At 40.4% G+C, this 25,000-nt stretch overlaps 3 protein-coding genes across 4 annotated transcripts in view; 1 reads left to right on the plus strand and 2 right to left on the minus strand.

Annotated features, from left to right (window-relative positions):
• LOC134186523 (epimerase family protein SDR39U1-like) overlaps positions 1-3,131 on the minus strand; it is a 6,255-nt gene extending 3,124 nt beyond the window's left edge. Inside the window, exons 1-3 of the mRNA XM_062654511.1 lie at positions 3,116-3,131; positions 2,923-3,068; positions 2,649-2,734 (exon numbers count right to left, since the gene is read on the minus strand). Of these exons, the coding sequence (XP_062510495.1) occupies positions 2,649-2,734; positions 2,923-3,068; positions 3,116-3,131 (248 nt within the window). The remainder of the gene's footprint in view (positions 1-2,648; positions 2,735-2,922; positions 3,069-3,115) is intronic.
• Positions 3,132-3,169: 38 nt separating this feature from the next.
• Positions 3,170-9,557, plus strand: LOC134186524 (uncharacterized). The gene is made up of 5 exons (XM_062654512.1): positions 3,170-3,286; positions 3,355-3,540; positions 7,336-7,551; positions 8,986-9,074; positions 9,138-9,557. The coding sequence occupies exons 1-5, from the start codon at positions 3,170-3,172 to the stop codon at positions 9,199-9,201; spliced, it is 672 nt and encodes a 223-aa protein (XP_062510496.1). The 3' UTR covers positions 9,202-9,557.
• A 10,118-nt stretch (positions 9,558-19,675) lies between these two features.
• The window catches only part of LOC134187355 (uncharacterized), a 9,376-nt gene continuing 4,051 nt past the window's right edge, over positions 19,676-25,000 (minus strand). For both annotated transcript variants that reach the window (XM_062655474.1, XM_062655475.1), the window contains 7 exons: positions 23,911-24,051; positions 22,948-23,006; positions 22,857-22,881; positions 21,323-21,918; positions 21,109-21,246; positions 20,859-21,041; positions 19,676-20,292 (listed from right to left, as the gene is read on the minus strand). In XM_062655474.1, coding sequence (XP_062511458.1) covers positions 19,951-20,292; positions 20,859-21,041; positions 21,109-21,246; positions 21,323-21,883 — 1,224 coding nt within the window. In that variant the 5' untranslated portion in view covers positions 21,884-21,918; positions 22,857-22,881; positions 22,948-23,006; positions 23,911-24,051 and the 3' untranslated portion in view covers positions 19,676-19,950. The remainder of the gene's footprint in view (positions 20,293-20,858; positions 21,042-21,108; positions 21,247-21,322; positions 21,919-22,856; positions 22,882-22,947; positions 23,007-23,910; positions 24,052-25,000) is intronic.

The raw sequence follows: 25,000 nt of genomic DNA on the forward strand, positions 1-25,000 counted from the left end.
AAATTGACAGACAGACTGACCAACAGACAGACAAAATGACATACAGGCTGACAGACAGAAAGGGAAACCGAATTAAAGACACAGACAGATTTACAGACAGACTTACAAACAGATAGACAGACAGACAGACAGACAGACAGACATGTGTAGGGCCTAAGGGTCCTTTTGGTTTGTGTAGTTTTTAGAGTTATTTAGTTTAAATTATCATATAGCTTGTAATAGTACTGATTTATGACAGACAATCAGACAATTCATGAGGTTGGGAATGGCGATGCCCTTGCCTTTGTTGGCAGATGAGTACGAATGTGAATGTGGAAAAACGATCGATAGAGAAGGTTATCATCTGTTGACTTGTAAATTTGGAGGTGGACCAGTGTGGCCTCACAACTGTATAGTTTCTGTGTGGGCAGATTGTCTCAGCCAGTTACATGTACCGTACTACATTGAGCCTAAAGATCGCTACACCACTTCCAGTGGAAGGCCAGACATCTATGTTGCGGAATCATTCTGCATGCCAGCAGCAGAATTAGACATTGCTCTATCACATCCATTCAGCAAAGACATCCTATCTAGAGCTGCTTTTATTGATGGTGCTGCCGCATCCAGAAGAGAAAAGATCAAACATACAAAGTATGACTCCCAACTGCTACCAGGAGGGTATACACCAACAGCAATCCCTTTGGTATTTGAACATTATGACAGATGGGGTGATGAGGCTCAACAGTTTTTAAAGACTCTTTCTCTCATGTCTTATGATGAGGACGGTCATCAGAATGCATCCAATTTTACAACATATTGGAGACAACGCGTATCAGTTCAGTTACAACAATGTAATGCTAGAGTGATTATCAGGAAGACATCCCGCTTACTGGAACATACAAGGAAAGTGAAGAGAATGAACAATACACACAATTATTAATGTGCTTTACTGTACAGCCCTATATAGGGCTGGTTTCTGTAGAGTTTTAGTTTGGTAGAGTTTTTGTGCGATTGGGACAGTAGAGTTGCTTAGTTGTGTTGATTGTAGATTTCAATATTGAAAATATATGTATCAGACAGACAAACTGACTGACAGACAGACAGACAAACAGGCAACACTTCCAATTAAATTAGGAGGATTTGGAATGACATCGATCAATGCTATTGCTTCATCTGTGTTTTTGGGAGAATGGATGCATACTCTGTTAAATTTGCCTACTAGGTTCTCTTACTTGACTAACGATGTATCTCTCTTACTTTCAACAGATAATAACTCAAAGGTCTCGGCCGATATTCATCAAGTTGTCAAGTCTACTGGTTGTGATGATTGTCAACATCTAAGTGAGTTTGTTACAACAAAACTATCTAGTCAACTACATGAGGCAAATGCAATTCCTGCTTGGAAACTGTGATTTCACAATCAGATAGAGCTGCAGCTAAATTTAGATCAGTAAGAGATAAAGGAGCTGGGTCATGGCCGGAAGCCATTCCTACTGAAGAGATTCTTGCACTTAAACCCGACGAATTTCATTTGGCAGCATCTCTGATGTTGGACATACCTGCAACTTTTGTCAACTGGAACATCCAGTGTGAATGTGGGAAGTTGGCAGATGAATATCATCTTCTTACTTGCAAACATGGAGGTGGCCCTATGTAGCAGCATGATGAAACTGTAAATGCATGAAGTACTTGCCTACATATATTAAAGATTCATCACAAGAAAGAACCTCGACATCGTTACTCTGGAAAGGAGAATAGACCAGACATAGTTGTGTACGACTTTGGGTGTAGCCATGACTCATCCTTTCAGCCAAGACACTTTAATTAAAGAAGGCAGCTTAGAGAAAGGTTCTGCTGCAGCAAGAAGGGAGAAAAGGAAGATGATCAAATACAAAAAACAACAACTTGCTGACAATACACCACCTCAATTTCCCTCCTCTGGAATTGAACATTTTGGAACTTGGGGATCAGAAGCTACCAACTATATAAACAAACTAGCCAGAAGATCAAGAGACATTGAAGGCTATACAAATGAAGCTGACTTTAGAGGTTTTTGGAGGAAAAATTCTCAATAATCTTATGTAACAATGTAATGCTAAAGTCATCCTCTACAAGCTGACTCGTGTCTTACCTAGAGAAGTAGACGAGAACACATGTGATAAAGACTATCAAAGTAACTTGCAGTTAGTGTTGCAGAAATGTAATGCAGAGTTTGTGTTTCAATAATTGAAATTGACAGACAAACAGACAAACAGACACACAGACTGACAGACAGACAGACAGACAGACACACAAACAGACGGACAGAGAAACAGACAGACAAGCAGACAAACAGACAGGTACTGATACATGTAACCTTTTCTGTATTAGCGTTGATGTTTCATTAAATGTTCTTTGACAGACAGACAAACAGAGACACAAAGAGACAGACAGACAGACAAAGAGACAGACAGACCGATAGACAGACAGACACTTTGTAATAGAATTAATTAGTAGATGAATTAATGAACCAATCAATTAAGTTGTTTGAGTAACAGTGCAAGTTTATAAAAAAAGTTTGCAAACAGCCTGTGATTCACACTAATTGCCTATAAACTAAAAGTTATAATAATTTTTCAAGTTTGCCTATTGTCTGGTAGTTCCTATTCACACATTCAGCATTGCATTACCTTCTCATACTTGCACCCATAATAGGCTCTCCAGCAAGATTGACTATAGCATCACACTCTGGCAACCCAGTCACTCTTATTTGATCCTGCAGTATGTTAAAAAATAGAATTAATTAATATAAGTATCAATTTGAATTAATATCAATAACTCTATTAGCATTGATTAATTCAAACATAGTGTTGCAAAAATAATTCTAACATTCATGTATTCAGGCCAATTTTAAACGTTAATTTTTCGTAAATTAATTGATACTAGTACTTTGTCTTCATTTACCCATGTGACAGTTGATGGTGCCGGTCTTCTTGATACCGAGATAACTTCGTGCCCTTTTCTTTGCAGACTCCTACGCAGAGCCGAGCCAATGAAACCACTTGCTCCACCTATACGTAACAAATACAAACAGTTACCAATAAGAGATACTGGACAATAAAACTATAAGCTCGTATGCTCATATTTTTGCGTTTACCTACTAAAACTTTCATAATGTATTAATATCAATAATTAGGCGTGGCCTACTGTCATGTCCCGGTTTAGCCATCGTGCCTACTCAAGACCAAGCAGTAAAAGCAAAATCGAAGCAGCGAGTATTCGTGGTAGCCGTACCGACGGTTTACTTCTTCGAAACAGAGTAGGACAGGTAACCTCGATGTAATATTACGTGAACATCTCGTTTCATTGATAAATTAATTGTTGGACTTTGAGTAGCTTGAGGAAGAAGTCGCCATTCTCAAGAATCGTTTAAAAGAATTGCGTAGAGCAAAAAATGACGTGACGGTTAGACATGTGAGAGACGCGCTTTCTTTTCCTCGGACGTCAGACCGTGTCCGCGGCGCTTGCGTGCCTGCTCCAAGTGAGACAAAGGAGCTGCTGCCCAGGTTACATACTGAAAAAGTAGGTGGGTGTTTTATAACAAATTATTGTATAGCATTGTTACATACTCATTTACAAAACAGATTATGTACACAATGTGTATTAGTTTGTCATATAAAAGAGGTTGAGTCTCGTTATGTTTGCTTTCTTGTTTTATTTGTCTGTGCAAGGAGCTCATGAAAGATGATGGTGACAGAAATCGGTGAAAATTTTAATGGTCCATTTAGTTAGATAGTACAGCTGTATGCTACCAGTACTTGTACTGATGTGTTGAGACTTGTTGGATAGAATGTACCGTATTTTTGCGAATAATGCCCCATGCTCGAATAATATAATCCCCCATGTTGACTCTAACGAAATAATAATGCCCCATGCTCAATTATTGCCCCACTGGGGTAGTATTCAAACCTAGTTACCATACATTCGTGTCTTTCTATGTGTACGTTTGAGATGAAATGAACACCCAGATAGAATCACTAACTGACAATGAAGATTTAATGTATGCAACAGACCAGGAATACGACTCAAGTGAAGTGAAGCATCCAGGATACATACCTGTAAGATTTGATTAGGTAGTTTGTTTGTTTTTTGTGTAATCTATTGCATTGTCGAACATTGCAACAGTCTTTGTGCTTACAAAATGCCCATGCTTGAATTGTGCCCCATGTTTCAAACTATGAAAAAGTAGTGCCCCACGGCACTAATCACAGAAATACGGTACTATAATTCTAACAAGTGATAAGACTATTAAACGCGCATGTACATGTGTACTTGGTGTAGGTAACTTGGACACGGTGTACTTGACAGCAGTTGGTTGATTTGCTGTTTGCTGTCCTGTGTACATGCATTTGTACACTTTTTGGTTGACTGTAGACTTGCAAGGGTTTGGTAATATGGTATTTGGAACCAGCTGTTGTCAGGCTGCTGGGGACATGACAAGAAAGTGCATTTCCTTGTATGTTGTTGACTATTTATTGGCCAATAAAGTTGGAGGGAGGGAGACAATGGATGGAGAGAGAGATAACGGTGGTAGACTCTTATGTGTGTTGTAGTGTGGTGAATTGCCTTTACGAGTAATTAAATGCTGAGAGAATACCGGCTGATGTATTTTTGCTTTCCTTGTGTTTCATGCTTCAAAACTCAAGCACATCTTGGACTAGATAATGTGTGCTGTAGTTTTTGTACTGCCATAATTCCTTGTTTCTGTCTATAGTAGCTAGATTACCTGACTTTGCCCAGGTGCATTCAATTGTGAGGAATTACCATGAAAGTATCTCATCTAAAATTTTAGTTACAGTTAGATGTTCTAAGTAATTACCAATGAGTTGTTACAAATTACAATTAAATTCCGTATGCCGCTTGTTAGCTTTGGATAGTGACAGCTGGCTCAAGTTGATCAATTTAATTCTAATTTACAAACTTGAAAGAAAGAAATGAAACGATCCTAGACTGAACTGAAATGCACTTATATTAGACGTGTATGTCGTCTCTTGAACTCTAAAAGAAACTCTAATCCATTGTGGCATCACGTATTGTGACCTTGCATTCAATTGTGACATTACCTAGAATATCCTATTAAAACGCTCTATTTCTGCTGTTTGACTATGCGAAAGCGAAAAACTGTTTATTCCCTTGTGCACTATGATCTTGAATGTTGTGCTTAGCAATATCATCGATGTCAGACAGAATAGAGAGCTTTATCGTTTGAGGGTTGACCACCAAAAGGGAACCCACCTATCGAAACTGACATCGTTTTCGGTAAGCATGTCTGGAGAATTCAAGCGTGAGGCAGTAGTAGGCGAACAAGCAAATAGGATCTTGTCTTTACATATATGTATAGATTTCTATAGAGTTCTTTGACAAACTTCAACTTGTGCCAAGGTTCTAGGTCTGTGTGTTTATGTAATCGGTAAAGGGTTATGACAAGGTGCTAATGACACATCCAGCTATGCAAGTGCTTTGTCTGTGGAAGATGTTGGATGTTGCCTGATGGAAGAGTTGAGTTGAAGAGTGGTTCAAGCATAACAAACTACAACTCAATCTTACCAAGACCAAATTTCTTGCTATTAGGAGTTCTAGAGGTGCTAATTTACCTGAAAGCTGCAGAGTGACGATTAATGCAATTGAAAGTGTCCACCAATATAAGTAATTAGGAGTAGTGATTGATGAGCATTTAACCTGGCGAGCACTGTGCACGAGCTTATCAGAGACTTTGTCTACTGAAATTGTCCAATCATATACTGTCCAGAGATGACAAAATTATGTTCTTCAAATCACTAGTTTGACCAATCTTCAAGTACAGTTCTGTTGCGTGGATGAACTGTGGTTTGTTTTCAAAAAGCTAACCCTTGTTGAGAGTTATGCTGCTAGAATCATCACAAATTCTCCTCGTTGGACAAGAACTACTGAGTTATTTGCATCCCTAAACCTACCGAGACTTGAGGACAGACTGACTTTCTTCCTGGCTGTTATATGACTAACAGATGTATCCACAACAGCTGTCCATTCTACCTGAAAGGCACTTTCTGCAGTCGATATAGTCTATGTAAACGGTCAACAAGAAATACTCAAAGACTTCTCACCATGAAGCAACTTTTTAAAGAGAGCACTCAGCTTTAGTGGATGTAAGCTATGCTACAGTTTGCCGGAGTATGTGATAAGAGCCAAGTCTCTTGAGTTGTTTAAACATATGTATAAGTCAACTGTAATGTGTTTAGTGTAATCGTGTTAATCCTAACTGTTAATCCTAACCCTAACTAACTACTGTAATCTTAGACGTTTGCTGTTGCTGCTGTTGTCATGTGTAGTAGACTTTGTGTCTGTTTGATGCTGCAGGGTACTGTGTTAGACCAGTCTTGACTGAACAGTATTATTTCCCTGTGTAACTAGATCTCTCATCATCATCTCTCTTTCTATACACATTTTCATTTGCTGCTGTAGTTCCACAATGACCATAGTGTATTGACGTGATACACCAGTGCGATAGATGTGCACAGTTATGTAGGACACTAAAATATATATAAATCTGTAACTGTTTTTCAATAAACCTCTTTCACACCCACATAAACAGAATTTCTCGAGTAACATTTTACTGTAGTAGTCTTGGCCAATCTACGAGTACTTACCCTCTGAACTTTTGAGAAAATCGATGCTTGAATTTATGTCTACTATCTTCAGTGGAGTACACAGGGGTTTTCTCTATTGCTAGCAGTACCCCGTAGGCTAAGGTCCTTTGTCTCGAGACATAAAGCCTTCAGGAAATTTTTAATCCGGGAAATGAAACTCATAAAGATGGAAAAGATTGATTTATATTTGACAGCCGGCTTAGTTGTAATCCAACTAATCACTCACATCTTACTCAATTAAGTCTGTCTGATCTATTTGTCACATTTCTGTGTATACAAAGGAGTCGGCCTGTGGCAAGAAATTTATGGTAAAAATATCAGATAGCCGTACATGCTGGCTGGTGTGGTTGACTTGTTTGTCAAGAGGAATCTTCGTCGTATGTCCACAAACTTTCACAGCTCATGGCAAATTAAATTGCCTATTAAATAGTGAGACGTTTAAGTGTTAATGTTTACTCTGCATTGTTGCACTTTTAATTAAAATCATTACAAGTTAATTGAATAAATAATTAACAATTATTAATTTATATTATTAAACAATTGATGACGTCATAAAAAGATTGACACACAAACTTTCTTCGGTAATATGCCTGTGAGTGACCCTGCGTATGCCACTGATCTTTATGCTACTGTTTTTGGTAGACAATATTCACTATTATCACTCAATGAACAGTTTATGCTGTTGTTCTAGTGTGCTGATGGAGCGTTTGGCATGATACAGAAAGAGAATGAGCAACTGAAAAGAAGGATTGCTGATCTCTCACACTCGTGTGCACAATCCAAAGTCGAGAACACAAGGCTACAGGAGGAAAACAAACGACTGTCGTTGAAAGTGCATGAGCTAGTGGAGGAGTTGAGCATAAAGGAGGCCGAATGGTGTGAAAAGGAAGAAAAATTGAAACTAAAGGTATTTAAGGAATCTGCTCGATTAAGTATTAATCTATGAATTATTTAATTATTATTAGTACAATTTACATAACGAAGGAAAGTTTGGTTGACAATTTGTTATTGACGTAGCTCATTGACAAGGTAGTGTATTGAACGTGGCATTGGTTTTTCTGATTAGGCCAGACCAATTGAATTTCTTGATGCTCATATTTCCCACTTGAACGAAATAAAAATAAAATTTGATGTGCACATGCACAATGATGCTTGCTGTAAAATGACTTGGTAATAATGTGTATCCATCTTACGGTTATGTATCAATGACTACGCAAGTGTTAACAGTGCATGTGGTCCAGTGACTGTTTCTCACATTTCACTCAGTCTCAGCGTCTTTTGTTTTGGTGTCCATTTTGTTGTCTCACATTTGTATGCAGTGCAATGAAAACCCGAAATTGCTCAAAATGTTACATGATCATTACTTTTTTAGTTTTAGGTTGATTGGAAAGTCCAGTGTTCGTGTCCAATATTCGAGCATCAAAAAAATTTAGTTGGTCTGGCCGTACAGAGACTTTGCTTACCCTGTGTTGGTAAGACCATTGCATGCTAACAGCATTATTTTGATGTTAATGCTACATACTGGTGGCATTTGATGTCTGGAGGTGAATTAAGGGATGTGAACTACCGTACAAATGTTGCTATGCAATGGAGGAGCAACTGGAGAATGGGTACAGAATTCATACATCTAGAGTACTACGCTACTGCTTCTGTTTTTGAGACTGAGTCTTTTCGAGGCTCCAATAATAATTTTGAATTTTTTTCAAATTGTAAGTTTTTTAGTCTTGATGTGCGATAGTAGTCATTTTTGATATAATTGTTTTTCATCCAGTGACAAGATCTACAAAACTATTTTGCTATTAATTAAATGAAACTTTTCAACTAAATGCAGATGCTTGCAAACGATTGTTTTTGAGACTTTACCAATTGGTAGGATAAATCCGTTAGCATTTGGGCATAAGTTCATGTGTGGGTTTGGTCCGCATCCAGGCTGGCTGGATAATTGCATTACCCAAATTCAAGCAACACATTTAATGATTATGTGTTTAACGTTGTTCTCATGTCTCAAGGTGGTTGGTGAGACATGCTAGAGAGATTGCTGAATATGAAATATGAAATATTTTGTGACACATGGTACTTAACAGCATAAAGGTGTCTCAGTGTCTGGTGTCTGTTAGTAGTATTGGAGCATGCTCAGTCCTGCCAGCCACTTTCAACAATTATTAGGTATTAATATATTAACAGAAATGCAATAGGCATGAAATGGCCGGGTCTTTGGTGACTGCAACTCAATATTGAAGTAATCGCGGTATGCATGAATCCAAGAGTTGGTTGTAATAGCAATAAAACTTAATTGCGGAAACCTGTTGATGTGAAGAAAGTCTGAAGTTTACTGTTGTAGTTGCAGATGAGTTGGGGAGAGCGTTATCATGAGTGGATGCATCAAACTGAGCTCAAAATTCAAGAACTACAACAAACCAACTTTTTGTTGTACGATCATTGTCATTTAAAGTTTCAATTTGAGTTGATTCTTGAACCGTCTTTGCTTTGTAGACGTAAAATGATTTGCAAGAGCTCTGAATCTGACCAAATTGACAAGAATGAAGAAACTTGCTAATCAAGGTTTCTATCTATGCTATTTGTGTTATCAAATTGATGTACTTCCGTGTGCCATTGCCATTGAAATACATGCACATGTTTTCACATGTGTGCAATTGGAACTTCTGTTTCAGTTGTGAATGATGCACTGAAGCTATAGGACAGTTTAAGACTTTTTTTATGAAATTTTTGAGACTTTTTGTATTTTTGACGTTTACTCAGATCTATTGTAGTGGCTTGTAGTAGTATGGGCTGCTATACCTACTGGCTCTAAGTCTCTGTTTCAGATTGAGAACTATGCCACTCGGTGTTCAAGGCCTATACAGTGACATGTCTGTATTAATTTAAATAAACAAATAGTTATTGTATTGTCACAATCCACGTGCTAACAGGAGTTGTGTTACGTGTCTACGTTGGTGCCTTGCGTCTTTGCGTCTTACGTCTTTGCGTCTTACGTCTTTGCGTCTTGCGTCTCCTTGCACCATTTTTCTGTTCACACTATATAACTTCGTTTACATTATTAATTAATTAATTAATTTATAAATGCGTTTGTGTTTTGCGTCTTTTGGTTAGCGCGTTTTCGTGACTTGCGACGACGTGATTTAACGCACGCTATACATTGCACTACGAAGAAGCTGTTTTTACTGACTGCAGCCCCGATTTTAGCACTCGTGAGAGAGCTCCATTTCTTGCTCCAGCAAGGAGCCTATTACAGTTTGATACAGGAAATGCGTCTCGGCGATGTAAAAATACAAACGAAAGTTCTCAATTAGACGTTCTTCCATCAGAAAATACGGACTCATTACTCCACAAGTGCTTGAGGTTGATATAAATAAGCGAGACGTAAGACGCAAGAAACCGAGTCTATTTTATTGCTTTTCTTTACGTGTCCTTCCGTCTTCGCGTTTTGCATGCGTTCGGCGTTTTAATGTGAACAGACACGCAAGGACGTAAGATAACGCGAGAGCACGGAGCACATAACACCTCCTTACGTCTTTATGTAAACCCGCTTTACGAGTACTGTCAGTGGGAGGAGTTATACCGGCCTCTACCTTTTAACTCACGTCACAGGCTTATGACTGGGTAGGGCGTGGTTTTACCAGTAGTATGAAATGGAGGATGACAGAACGAGCTTCATCTTTCTTGTTTCACTGAATCAGCTCGCTCTGTGCCTCATTCTTTTATCATTCTCCTATCATGAGTGAGTCAATCTGAAGTCTCATTTCTTCGTAAACTTTCTGCTTGCTCTAGTTACCATCGAAGTGCATGTAAAACTAATGAATCGTGGCCATTCCGCCGCCCACGCAAATTTCACTTTTCCTGAATTTCCAGAGATGATTGGCCAGAGTTCAACTGATCCTTCTAGCGCTTTCATTCTCTCTATAATTTCATGAGGCAAATCTGTGAGCTCGACTTGCTGTAAGGCACCATTCACCTCCAATGACTGCGATCGTTCATCAACATCAGGAGACATATCACCATCTCAACCATCTTCTAACTCGCGACTCCTTGCCTTCAACTTGTGAATCGACTGAACCTCAGTAATCTGTTTTGCCGAAACGTTTTCCATAGTGTTATCCAATAATCCTGCACATCACGGTCGTTGGCTTCCCTCCTTACTTGCCACACTTATCAATTGTACTGCTTTTTAAAGCCTAGAGATGATTATATAATTCACGACGCATCGTTTTATGTCCTTCTCTCATGTCCTAGACGTTGAGTCAATCGTGTTTGCTCTTTCAAAGTGTGTGGTTGATGCATACCCTTCAGCTTCAAATTTACTCATCTGCCGTTTTCCCTCATTTGATATCGCATCTTGCACATGTACTTCTTCTAATTGAGATCCTAACCGTCGTCTCTCTTGTTCACCTTCCAGCTGTTCTTTTAATTAATTAAATTGTTAATTTTCTCTTGCTATATATTATGTCTTCCTTTTGTTTCGCATTACTTGTAGTCAGAGATGTCTGCAGTTCATTAGTTAACTTAGATTTCAAGTGCTTCTCGTTCTGCTCTCACACATTCCAGCTCCTGTGTCAGTTCAACAATTTGGTTGGCTGACATGCCGGGCTATTGCAACTTGCACAAGCTGAAACAAGCTCTGCCTCTTGACTGTGCGGTGTTTGAGCCTCGTCAATGTTCTTATCATCTACACCATCTACACCCTTTGCTGGTAAATGTGGTACATGCTTTGACTTTCAGTTTGGCTGCCAAATTCTCATCTCCTCGTCTCTATAGAGTCTCTACTGTGAGTCCTGCTGTATCTTGTAGTCAAAAACAGTCACGTTGTTCGAGCCGCTTCTCCTTGCCAGCTTCTTTTCCAAACTTGCAATCGCGCGTTCTAAATTCTAGTTCTTGGCTATCAATTCAGTGATGTCTTGCGCCAGTACAATGTACCTGAAGGCTTTCACTTCAGTTTGAATTTAGTCAGAAGAGTTCTCATGGCGACGGTATTACAATACTATATATATGTATATATATATATATATATGTTGGTACCATTTCAAGTGTACTAAATGCGCCTGAACGCTCTTATTGCCGAGCGTAGCGAGGCTTCTAATCCGGGTTGCACAACAGAAAGGGGCGTGGTTTTATATGGCTCTCCATTGAGCTTTGTTGTGTGTGTGTATGTGTGTGTGTGTGTGTGTGTGTGTGTGTGTGTGTGTGTGTGTGTGTGTGTGTGTGTGTGTGTGTGTGTGTGTGTGTGTGTGTGTGTGTGTGTGTGTACACAAATCTGAAATTTCTCCCCCCCCCACGACCACGTTTTATGAAAGGACCTACCCTAAAAAATCGTTTCCGTGTCCGACTACAGATGAGTCTAAGAACGATTCGTTTAAGTGAGCAAACGGTGACGAAAACGTTTCATGAACATTCGTCGCCCCATCCTTTTGTATTGTAGCTAGGGATCATGTGTACTTGACAACCGAGAAACACCTTCAAGTGACTGGTAACCAGTAGGTGCTAGGAACTGTGTGTACTTTTGACAACCGATAAATACCAGTATCTGACTGGTAACCAGTAAGTGTTGCATTGTAATTAGTGTACTTACAACAAGGACAACAATCGATTACCTGTCTTTCTAGTGCACAACAGCAACCATCAAAACATGTGCGTCACATCAGACCTAATTGCTGAGCGTAGTTAACTAACTAATTACGTATTAATGGAAAATTAAACTGCAGGGAACGGCAATTGCGGAAGAGACCTCGAGTCAACTATGACAGTTTCGCAAAACCGGAATTGCTTACACAGATGAAATACAGCAAGAAAAACAACAATTACAACGAAAAGCACGCCGTCTAGCAGAATCAGCGGTAATACGGCGGAGTACAGAAGACGCAACTGCCAGACAAAGGCGATTAGCTACAAATTCACAAGGGCAGTATAGACGCTTAATTCTGGAATCGCATGAATCCAAACAGCAGCGTTTACAACAGTACGTCAGAACCAGGCTGAACGACTAGAGGTGGAATCAAGTGAATCCAGACATCTGCGTCTACAACAGTTAAGTCGCAACCAGACTGAAAGGCTAGAGATGGAATCGAGTGAACGCAAACAACAGCGTTTGGAACGGCTTCGTTGCAACAAGGCAAAATGGTTAGATAAGAAAACTGTTGATAAAGACTGTACTAGTGCTATCAACATAATGGCAGATTTCCACAGAGCAGTCCAACTGGCTCCATCGAAAATGTGACATCTGCAATGAACAATGGCCTGTAAGAACAATCCTCATCAATTGTCATATTCAGATTAATCACCTATACCATAGAACAGAAGTATGCGTTAATTAATGAATCTACAGTACTGGACAATTTGAATTGATTTTGCAAGCCTACATGTCTTTCGCTAGACAGGCAAATGTTGCCGCTCTTTCTTTTCTTTCGAAAAAAGCTTCTATAGGTCGACATCTAGGGTTTCATGAAATTGTAATGTTGTGATCATCAAATATATTTTCATGAGATGGAAAATAACTACTTTGAAACATTATCATTGCAAGGAAGTAACGAAGTGGTGGTGTTCCAGCTGGGCCAAAATCCACGGTTTGATTTCAACTAGCCCTTTCACGTCCCGGAAGAGGTGTGGGCGTGGCTTATACAGAGCCGTATCCGCCACACCTTTTTTACTGGCTGCAAGCCTGAAATGCCTTGATTTTACAGAAAGAAGCCTTCGCAAGGTTTTTTGAATGTCCTGGCAACTTGAGGTCTGAAAGGGAGCTTCTTTCAAGCGACGACTTTCTATGGCAGCCAAACAAAGATGTCAACTGACGATGTGAAGCCGTTCAGCACGCTCTTCTATGTGCTGAATTGGCGCATTGTGTCCGATGTTCGTGCCTAGTAGGCTACAAAAAAGTAGGAGTACCGTACGACTCACTCGTACTGTCCGACTGCTGATACGCGGTCATCGCCGTGTGATGACGTCCCATAAATTTTAGGGGGTTCACCGAAACCCCAGGAACCCCCTAGATTCGCCAGTGGTACGGTTAGCTCGTCTAGAACACGTGCTATTGCGTCTGATCGGTCAATGTACTACACTGGTGACAGGAGAACGAATACACAAGACGAGTTTGCGTATGCGACCAACGACGTTTACCAGCGGCGACATAACGACGTGACTACAACTGCACTCTGCGCTACAGCAAATGACTGGAAGAACGAATACCTTGCCAAGATATTGCCAGCATTTCTTGCAGGCCAAGCTTTCGCGTTCTACCAGCAATTACCCGAGGACGACAAAAAGGACTTGGAGAAATTAAAATGGCTCTTCTTTCAACTGGTAGAGGTCTCCACAACTATATACGGCTGCGTTTCAGACTAGTACCTTATGGCTCGGTGAATCTGTCGAGAAATTTGCATATCATCTGCGCTTCTCTTGGCAGACACATGTAATGCCTGAGTTAACAGACGAGACCGCTAAAACAGTCATTCTCGCACTACAGTTTGTCAGTGGTCTGCCAACGTCCGTCCGCCAGAAGATCATCGAGACCAACGAGACAACCACAACAATCAAAACCGCGAAGCGCGTTGTGACCCTCCAACAGCCAGCGAAATTGACGTGACGCCTGCCACAGCCGCACTGTACGAAGTGGTGTCCGCGCTAACACAACAGATGGAACTAGCCACCGCATTGACCAAGCAGTGGAAGAAATGACCAACAAACTGGACAGTATAGCAGGTCCTAATTTACCTCACAGAAACAGCGGTACCGACGGCCCTGTATGGGCAAGCGCTGGAGCTGCAATGAACAAGGTCACGTGAGAGCAAACTGCCCTGGCATGGTGATCCTACTAGCAGTAATGTTATTAGCAATGACACACCGAAAGAGTACAGTGTGTCTGAGCAGTCTGTACAGGCAGTAGATAATTAACACAAACAAGTCTACTCATACACCTATATAGCTAATCAAAAATGAGGTTACAGTTACAAGAAACTGGTGTATACGTGTATACAGTCAACAGCGAGCCGAAACGCTGCCTAGTCGACACCGCTGCCGGTGTAACAGAACAAACCGTCCCCCGGACCAACTGGACCGGCCTATAGTGTCCCACCGGACAGTCAATTAGGTCCCCATTTGGCCCAAAGTGTCCCCATGCTATTTTGCCATGCTATTAACTACACAGCAAATTGTATAGCGTGCGTTACTGCTTCACAAAGCATTAACTACCCGCCAAATTGTATAGCGTGAGCTACGGCTTCACACGAAATCTGGCTAGGAGATTGTACAGTGAGCTTTTAGCCACAGAACGAATCGTAGCCGTCGACTGGACACTACTGGTTCCGTCTGTCTGCGTCTAATGTGCAAGAAGCTACAGGTTTGTCTATTTCACTATTACGTAGTGTAGTTGACGTAATTTCACGCTATAGTTGGCTCCACAACTTCCTGTATTAAACGTAGAAATCAGTTTGGTGGTCAAGGTGTTTGTTTAGTTGAGAACCTTCAGCTCGGACCAAATGGGCCAAGAGGGGACACAATGGGCTTGGACTATTCGGTCCGCTCAGACAGGATACACCGGCCAATTTGGTCGGGGGGAGGACACTTTGGATGGGGTTTCATTACACCGGAGTCTCCTTCACCAGGTACTACCGACGCTAGTTTTGGCATCCTCGTCCAGTACGGGGTCCCCGCCAATACAGTTAGAAGTAGCGAACGGCGCGTTGTTACACACTCAAGGCACCAACGACATTTGCATTTCCATGGGAGAAAGGAAGATGGCTCACCGGTTTTACGTTGCAAATGTAACAACCGGCATTGTCTTGGCACGGATTTTCAAGATCGACGTGCTCTTCAGCCAACGAATGCTAAAGTGAACGACTGAGAAACTGTCGTATTCCGTACCTATTACGGGATAGAATATCCAATACCTGCGAAGCTGTGCTAGCAGACGACGTTGTTATAGATACATCCGCTAGGGAACTAATGGATGGGCTGAACTTGTGACGACCGCCACCGATGAGTGAGCAGTGCACCCAGCTCCATATTTGAACCATGCATAGAAGGATTGTTTAAAGTAGGAGTCTTAGCAGCACGCGCCTTAATGGAAGGACTTTCTGGCATGGTTCCAATATGACTACTAAATGTAGGTGGAGCGAACAAATTGTACAAAGGTAAGAACTTGGGCTCCGTCAAGAAATTGCCTTACATAGCAAGTGCGTCAATGGCCTTCAAAGTGAGAGGAACCCAGACGGTCCTAGAGACGAATTTACGGGCTGGTCGACGAGTGACCTCGATGTCGACGAGCGCGACCGACTGCCTAACCTACTCAAGACTCAAGGCTGATTCACACTGAGTACGTAACGTAACGTAACACAACGTAGATCGACGTTACGGTATGCATTCATACTGCCAAATTTGTTGTCGTAATGTACATTATTCATTTTCGTAACGTAACGTAAGATGATGAGATGAATTCAAATTTCCCCGGTTGACGTAGCCAATTAACCAAATCTGAAGCAGTGGGTGGGTGTCTTCCCTAAGCATGCGCATTTCAATGCTGTAAAATGAATACCAATGAAGGGGTTAATAATATATTATAAATAAATAAATTAATTATTGACCTTGTACGCAAGTATCCGTGACGTGGTCTGTCATGCTCATTTCATTGACTAGGGCCTGGTATTCCCCTAGAGCGTATCTGCACTGGAAGCTCTTTCTAATCCAAATTTTCGTTTCGTGTACTTTTATCGATCCTTCGTCTCGAGAAATAAGAAGAAGCAATAAGAAACGACTGTTTAAATGTGACATGAGTGACGTCATGTATACGGGACGCTGAACGTATGTGAGGAGATCAAAGTAAATGCTATGTATCTAGATGGCATATTTCGTTACCTCCCGTTACGTATAGATCGCTATCCGTTGATGAAATACGTTACGTTACGTTCTCAGTGTGAATCAGCCTTTACTCCGACATCTTTCAATCGGACCTCGTGATCTAGGAAGAACGGAAGCTGCTCACAACACTGTTACAACACAACTCGGGTCACACCATATCCGTCGAAGACAAATATCGTCAGCCATACCACATGCCAAGGGAGATAAACAAACAAGTCGACGAAATGCTAGCCAACGGTCTTATTAGGCCTAGTACGAGATCTAGCATATCCAGACTTCGAAACTGAATTTCTTCTAGAGACAGATGCCGGCGACCATGCCGCAGGTGCCATACTAACCCAGGTAAACGAAGGAACCGAATGACCTGTAGTGTTTGCTAGCCGAAAATTTTACGCGGAAGAGACAAATTATTCTACCAAGGAATGAGAAATGTTGGCAGCCATCGTGTGGGCAAAAGCCACTTCGACCATATCTATATGGGCGCAGATTTACAGTGGTCACGGATCACAAGCCATTGTTCTACCTTTAAACGGTCTATCAAAGAACCAAATGTACGAGATTAGCGAATACGAATTCTCAATAGAACATACACCTGGACGAAACTACCAGGATACTGACGCCCTCCCCGAACAGCAGAGGAAAAAGTTAAGTGTTCGGCTACAGGTTGGCAACCATGCAGAGATAAGCAGAGATGACAAGGCACGCCGTTAGAGAGAAGACGCCACCTTAAAAGAAGTAATTTGCAGATTGGAACAAGGGCGTGGTCGTCCACAACCTACAGGAATTTGGCGTCGCCCCTTGCTGAGACACTACCCGTTGATATGGAAACAGCTCTAGAGCTGGAAGAAGGACTGCTGATAAGAAAACGTCGGCTAGGCTCTCGCCAAAAGGCAAAACCACTTTTGGTGATAGCGTACACTCTAACGACGGAAGTTCTCAAAAGACTTCATGATGAACCCTCCAGTGGTCACCTCAGAGTAGAAAAATTAAACCATAGGTAGGATTTTGGAAAGGTAGTACTGGGCGGGCTATACACACGACATCTAAGAATTCGTACGGTCGTGTCAAATCTGTCAGAAACGTAAACCAACGAAGCCGTTACAAAGAGCCCAACTTTAATCAATACCGATAGGCAGCCGTGCTGAAATTATCGCAATGGATTTCATGGAATTTTCCCTTACGGTACGAGACAATCGCTATATGTGTTAGTCGTAACAGACTACTTTACAGGTTCGGTAGAGACATTCCAGGGCCGGCGGAGCCCTCCAGATGTTGGGTGGGCTTTGCTAGGCTCCGCCCACTTGACAACTTTTGGCTAAAGCCGTAGAGCTAGCGTGGAGCCCGGCTAAAGACAGCGTTACTAGAGGGTAGTCTAACTACTGTACTCTGAGAATATTTAATGACACTTCCTACCGTAAACTTTTGAATTATGGTTGGTTTGTCTCATTTGTAGATGTGACCAATAACTAATTTATTTAATCACTTATACCATTTTCCGAAAGTTTGTGCCAAACACCTGTTGGTGGAAGTCCATTTTCGAACGATGGGTTGGTCATGGCCCACCTGGCCCACCCTGTTTCGCCGGCCCTGCATTCGCACTACCTGATTAGAAGAGCGAAACTGTGGCCAGGGCACTGGTAGATGGCGTAGTAACCAAGCATGGGGTACCACACATACTGCACTTAGATCAAGGCACAAGCTTCGAAAGCATTGCAACCTGATTCGAGAATTACGCAAAATCTTGGGTACGGAGAAAGTACGAACCGTTGCCTATCAGCACCAAAGTGACGGCCTCGTGGAATGGATAAACAGAACAATCATTAATATGCTCGCCAAATATGCTCGCCAAGATAGGCGTGACCAATTAGTACATGCGAGCACAAATGAAGCAGAGGAGTCAGTAGCCACAGATCCGTGTCGTCAAACAACAAAACAAACACAGAAGATGCAAATGCAGTCATAGACATGCAAAAGGACAAGATTGATCCATTTCGCACTACTAATCCAATGCGCATGCTCACGTCAACTTACATGTCTTTATTCCATTCCACACTAAACCGATTCCTCTAGAATACTTCCAGTTAATTCAGTAGAGCTCAACCGAATTAACTTGTGGAGATTAAAGAAATGCGCCCCAGATTAGCGTAAGGATTACACCAAGGGCTTTTGAATGAATAGAGTTGTGTAGGGTAGGTTGCCACTCGCTAATCAAGAACCCAGTAGTACATGGTATCAGGAGTGGAATTTGAGCCCACGCCCACATACGTGGACCAGAACTTTTCATGGCCATGTGCTAGCTGCATCATCTTCCGCATGGCCGCGCACATGGCTCTGATCTTTGTCTAGACAGACGGAGAGACCATCGATAGCAATATCCCGTGTACATGCATGCAGTACAGTACCGGCGGGCCGGGACCCGGAGTCCATACTCTGACGACTGTATTGGCAAAGGCTGGATACCCGGAAAGATTTTAGTTTCGCTGTGAACTTGGAGCCTTCTGGACACAAAGGATCCGTGTTTGGCTCCGTTGCCCCACGTTGACACCCTTGCACACTAATGTAAACATGCAAGCAAGAAAACACAAATGTGTCAAGACAAACGACAGCTAGACAGACAGCAACGGTAGACAAACCTACACTGACACAAATTTCAGGTTTCTATAGTACATTGCATGTCTAAGCCCAATCTTGTTGTTTCCAGAAAGCGCTACATCAGCCAGTTAATTATAATTGGCATAAGTGGGAGTACACACGAATGCTGAAGACGATGCAGTTGATTGTCAACTTCAACAGCTTGGCTTTGTCGTCTCACAATTGACACTCCCGCCTTTCAGGAAATCCTGCACGTGCATGATGTTTGGCTGCTAGTGTATGGTCACAGTAGAGATTTATACCATCTTCATTGGAAAATAGGTACTATCGATGGACGGCAGCGTGTAGTAAAGGGAAAATGTTGGATTGAACTAACGATGTGAAATAGATCGAACCTTCACTTTATTAGAGCTACTTCTATGTGCTATGAGATGTGACGACAATAATTACATCATCAACTGCTGTTTCTAGTTTCGCGTAGCCACACGGAAGGGTCTGGCTACGCGAAACTGTGCTGTTAAAGGAAGCTGACCGGTCGGCTAATTGTACCTTTGCTAAACAGTTGGCAGATGGTTTTTTGTTCTTACTCTTAATTTACTCCGTTAAACTTTTACAATCAATTCACTTATAAACAGCAAGGTATCTTTCTAGTAGCTTCTAATGGATGACAGTGTACACAATTTTAAAATCAGAGTTTCTAGTTAGAATGCACAATTATTAGCATCATATTATACCATAGATAAAAATGTGTAGAAACACTGCATTTTTACTGGTTAGTGTACCTTGAATACACAGAAAGCAACAAGAGACTATTTCGTAATAATAATGTACAGTACAGTAAATAGAAACCAAATCACTGAGGTGGGCAGACATGCTCCACCAAACTCCTGCCGAAAACTTCTTCAGCCTGAGCTCTGCAGCTGATGGTACACATAGCTGAGATCATTGCTTCCTTGGTGGTTCTGGCACCAAATTCACTAGTCCACATTCGCAATGCTGTTACAGTTTGCATAAAACAATCATTTTTGTTTTCTTTTTCGATCGTAGATAACTTGGTCATGAAAAAGACAGGTGACAAATTTAGCACAAGCTTTTTCCAGCAATCAGAAAATTTGTTAGCAACTTTCACAATATCACTTTCCGTGCATTTACTGCTTGCTTCTGACGCCAGTGACTGTTCCATTTCAGTGGCTTCCTGGTTATAAAATCAACAGTTAACTGATGTAGCTCAAATGATAAACGCATACATATACAATATTATAGTACGTGCAAAAAGCAAAACATGGTACTGAGTTAACCCATTCATTTTTATGTACTAAACACAAAAATAATCCCAGCAGATTACACATGAATAAAAAATAAGGCCATCAGTGCACTTTGTCTACATATCCATTTCTTAACAACTAAAATATTAGTTTTACAAATAATTAGCAATCAAACCCAAATGCATTATGATCCCATCTATGCAAAGTCTAGAGACTGCACAAAAATTCATTTTCAGTATATGAACAGACCCTAAAGCGTAAGTTGCCCGTGTCTCTGTTAAGCAGTTTACATATCCTATACTTACAGCGACAACTTCCCATCTAAGCCACCAACCACGTATAACAAACTGGAAGTAGGTAGTACATGTGGAATCAAGCCAAAATGTAGCTGGAGATGCAGTGTGCAATTAGAGAAAGTAGAAGAAGACACTGACAGCCGGACTAATGTGAAGACTATAGCTACAGAACTAGTTCAACAAAACAACTTCCCACTCACATCTTCTTGGCTGTCCTCGACAAGACAAGGCGATATCACTAAACTGACTTGTTGATCACCCTGCTTAACATCAACATTGCAGATGTTTGTAGGGTGGTCATCACCATGCTCAAACTGCACAGTGACATCAATTTCCTTGTCTAAGCATATCCATTTGTGCCAAAAGTCAGCAGCAGGTATGGTCTGAAGATAAATCCACAACATCTATTAGACAACATACTACAGTATATATGCAAACATGCACTATTACCGGTAGTTGTGTGATAGCTCTCCAATCACCACTTGTAATACTAAATTCAATATCGCCTTCAAACTTCAATTTTACTTCTCGACTTAGACGCAAGACGTGACGCTTTGGCGATAATCGTTCTTCCTTACTGATCATCCGCTATTAAACACAACACAAAAATTTCATGCTACAATTAACTGATAAAATACTCTCACAACATTGTTCATCATCATACCTCAATAAGTTCATTACAGTTATCATGGTAATGAATAGTGAGATTCCAAACGTTTGACCAACTTCTTTGCCGATAACCAAACACAGAAAAAAGCATAGTCTTCGAAGCCATAAAGATGTCAGCAGGTTTTCCAAACCACCAGTGCCAACAGAAGTGTTTCACACTCAAAGTACCGCTGTCAAGGTCATATTTACAATCTGGGTCCTCCACATTCACTTGGTCCAAATCAGAATTAAATGTCACTATGGCTTCCGGCTGCCATAATTGAGATAAAGTGGAAGTATCACACCTAGCTCTCATGAGTGACAAATGCCATCCCTTGGAATCAACTGGAGGAGGGAAACGTACATCAACAAGTTTCGAAAATGTTAATCCATGGGGCTCGAAGACAAATAGTGGACTCAAAATGTATCCATCATTGGCTTTAGTGGATGGCGGCATTAGTCTTTCATCAATGTACATAAGCATTCGTAAGTTGACTGGTTCACTCACAGCACCGTCGGGAACCAAAATAGACAAACTGCCTGAGCTAAAGCATCCACCTTCAGGACCAACAGTCATTTCCAGTGTTGCAATTGGCTCCAGTGGTTCCACATCTGCAGTAGAACATTAAAATCAACAAATTCTACTTGTTTCTGAACCAAAAGTTATTTGAAGTAGACAGTACTGTAACTACAACAATTAAATAGAGTATAACATCCCTACAACCACTCTTAATTCCATTCTATTCCCACCTACATAAAGCATGTAACACTCTACAAGGTGCCTCAAACGACTTTCATCGCTGCCAGAAAACAAATAGACATTCACATTAGTGTACGTGAGTGTGTTGAACTTTGTGCCTGATTAACTCAAGTTGTCATGATTTGATCAACATTGTCTGCTGTACACCCATTGTTTTATGCAATGCGGTGGTGACCTTGCACATTTGAACATATTTAATACAAACAACATGAAACCAACCAGAAGCCGCAAACACAAAATTATTTCATCAGAAATACCATATATATGTATATATATATATATATATATATATATATATATATATATATATATATATATATACATATATTGCATGAAAAGACAGGCTGCTCTGTCATTTCAGGACATCACAAATCAACAAAAGGCAACGACGAGATTTGAGAAGTTCAAGAACACAACGATCACCATATCTCTCTCTTAACATCATTGTAACAACCAACTCAACTTCCTCCAAAATCAATAAACTTGACCACCAAACAACTAAAGTTGTGCCATGCAACCAAAGCGCCAGCCATGTATGACTTCTAGAAGAAAAAAACCAAACAAACAGAAAACAAACAAACAAATACACAAAGAGACAGATGACTCTTCCTCATATGCATAACATTATGTAAGTCTTGTCTAATTAAAAAAGTTATCAGTTCCATTTTCCTCTGTTGATTCAACATTTCTGACCTCAAATAATTACACATTCAAATTAAGAGCTTAAACCCAACAACATAAACTATCAAACAACAATCTACAAACCAAATAATTACAATTACATATTCACCAGCAGAGATGTTGCTGTCATCAGTCTATACACAAAACCAATCAGTTTGCAATAACTACATACAATCACTTCGATCACTTCTGTTTCTTACATTCAATTCCGTGCCAACATCATCATCAGTGCGATGTGACACCTCATCAGGATTAGAAACTACAAACAAAGTACATCAACATCAGTTATGGTTGCAATAAAAATTACTGACACACGTTGTCACTCATCAAAGCTAAACAATTAAATAAACGTACAACTTCCTAGCCACTCAAGAATTGTTTTTACTTTACATCTCATTCTATTTTCACATTTAAAATTTACCCTAATTAAGTACATGCATCCAGCCTAACTAAAACATGCAATCAAGGTGTCGTGATAAAACACTTTATAGGTAAATCAACGAATTGGGCAATTTATTGATAAATGTGCTAAGATGTAACCCAGTTTACATATCTAAATCTAGAAACAAATTTTTCTAAATAGTGAGTGCTGATAATTCTTATCCACCTCACAACTTAAGGTCTATTAGCTCTCTCACAATTACAATTATTAAGATAAAAATTAATTCTAACTCATCAAGTCATTACTTGATGACCTATTTCTAAGGTATGACAAACAGCAGTTGTCACGCATGTTTATTTGAATTTATATCAAACTTTGCCAATGAGCATGGACTACATCATATGAGATAACGTGTCCAATCTGCAGCTTATTGCTCTACACTACCAAATGACTGAGAAAAGAATGTCGTACAAGTCAACACCTTCTGGTGATGTTTAACAATTGATTAGAAATTGAAACGATTCAGTAAACTCAAATTTGTAGTTGAGTAATATTGCATTAACTGATGAAGGGGTGTGGCATTTGGACTAAAATGCTATTAGCTGTTGAAAGAGCAATGCACTATATAGAAAACGACGTTCATGATCATACACAACAGAATTCAATTTAAATGAACAAAATTTAAATCATGGGCAATAGCAATATCTAAACCATAAATGAAAAGTATAAACTTAGAAGTATAAATGTGAATGCAATGTGTAGTAAATGCTGATATGCTCACTTTCTAATTTCGTCCCACTCTCAGTTGCTGTTCCCTCTGACTGACGTCCAGACAATAAAAATGGACAAAACGCAAAGCAGGAAAATGAAAACAAGTGAGATCACAACATCAACACCTCAACTGTCCCACACTCACCGATTCCTAGAGAGAAACAAACAAGACACTAATTAGTTAAACATTCACTCTCACATTGAACAAAAATAGACACAAAGTTACTATTCTAATCGCAGAGATATTTATCAAAGCAGCTCCAAAAAATTTCATTAAATTATCTACCATGCTGTACTTAACTCTAGAAAAGCACTTTTGAAAAATCGCATCGACTGGCACGTTAGTACGTTAACACCAGTAAAAACAATGAGTACATGCGCTGCATTCCAATTGTTCGTCCATCTGTCAGTCTATGCGACCGTCCTTCTGTCCACAGAGGCACTACTGTAGCCATCCTAGTAGTATAAATGTACCTACGCAGCCATTCTCTACCTATTAATACACACTGGGTAAGAATGACTGCATCTCGAATGCACTGAAGTACCAAAGTGATCTGGATGATGTAGAAACATGTAAAGAAGGTAGCAAATCCAATTTCTGCAGTTGTTCAGATGGAACAAATTGGAGCGGCTTCTTCATACAATGACCTTGAAATGGACTTCATTGACCTGATTATATCAGTTACACTCAAGACAACGATGCAGTGTTGGAAATGACAAACAAGTATTAAAAACTGGATGTATTACAATTTGTTAAGACCAGACATCAAAAATCCTAACAAAACACGACCTGGACATATCTCCAGAAATAATTCTATTTTCTGAATAAGACAGCAGTGAGTGAGTGGTTGTAAACAGCAAATTTGTTCTGAGTGTGTTACAGCTGGTGCACGACAAGCATCTGTCCAGGCATCAAGGATCTAAGATGGTGCTAATGACAATAAAAATGATTTTGGTGGCACCAATAAAAAATGACGTTGAGCAGTATATATATCTACTAATATATAAGACGTGTGAAGTATATGCAGCATGAGTGGCAACAACTCCATAGCCTCAAGTACCAATAAGAGATAAATTGTCTTAATTCTTGTAGAAATATT

This window comes from Corticium candelabrum, chromosome 11 (genome assembly GCF_963422355.1).
Source record: "Corticium candelabrum chromosome 11, ooCorCand1.1, whole genome shotgun sequence".
In the NCBI taxonomy this organism is placed as follows: Eukaryota; Metazoa; Porifera; class Homoscleromorpha; order Homosclerophorida; family Plakinidae; genus Corticium; species Corticium candelabrum.

Bases quoted from the DNA above. Each gene is read 5' to 3' on its own strand.
- LOC134186524 (XM_062654512.1), top strand. From the start codon at position 3,170: ATGTCCCGGTTTAGCCATCGTGCCTACTCAAGACCAAGCAGTAAAAGC. The intron at 3,287-3,354 runs GTAACCTCGATG...GACTTTGAGTAG, and splicing joins TTCGAAACAGAGTAGGACAG to CTTGAGGAAGAAGTCGCCAT. The intron at 7,552-8,985 runs GTATTTAAGGAA...TTACTGTTGTAG, and splicing joins AAGAAAAATTGAAACTAAAG to TTGCAGATGAGTTGGGGAGA.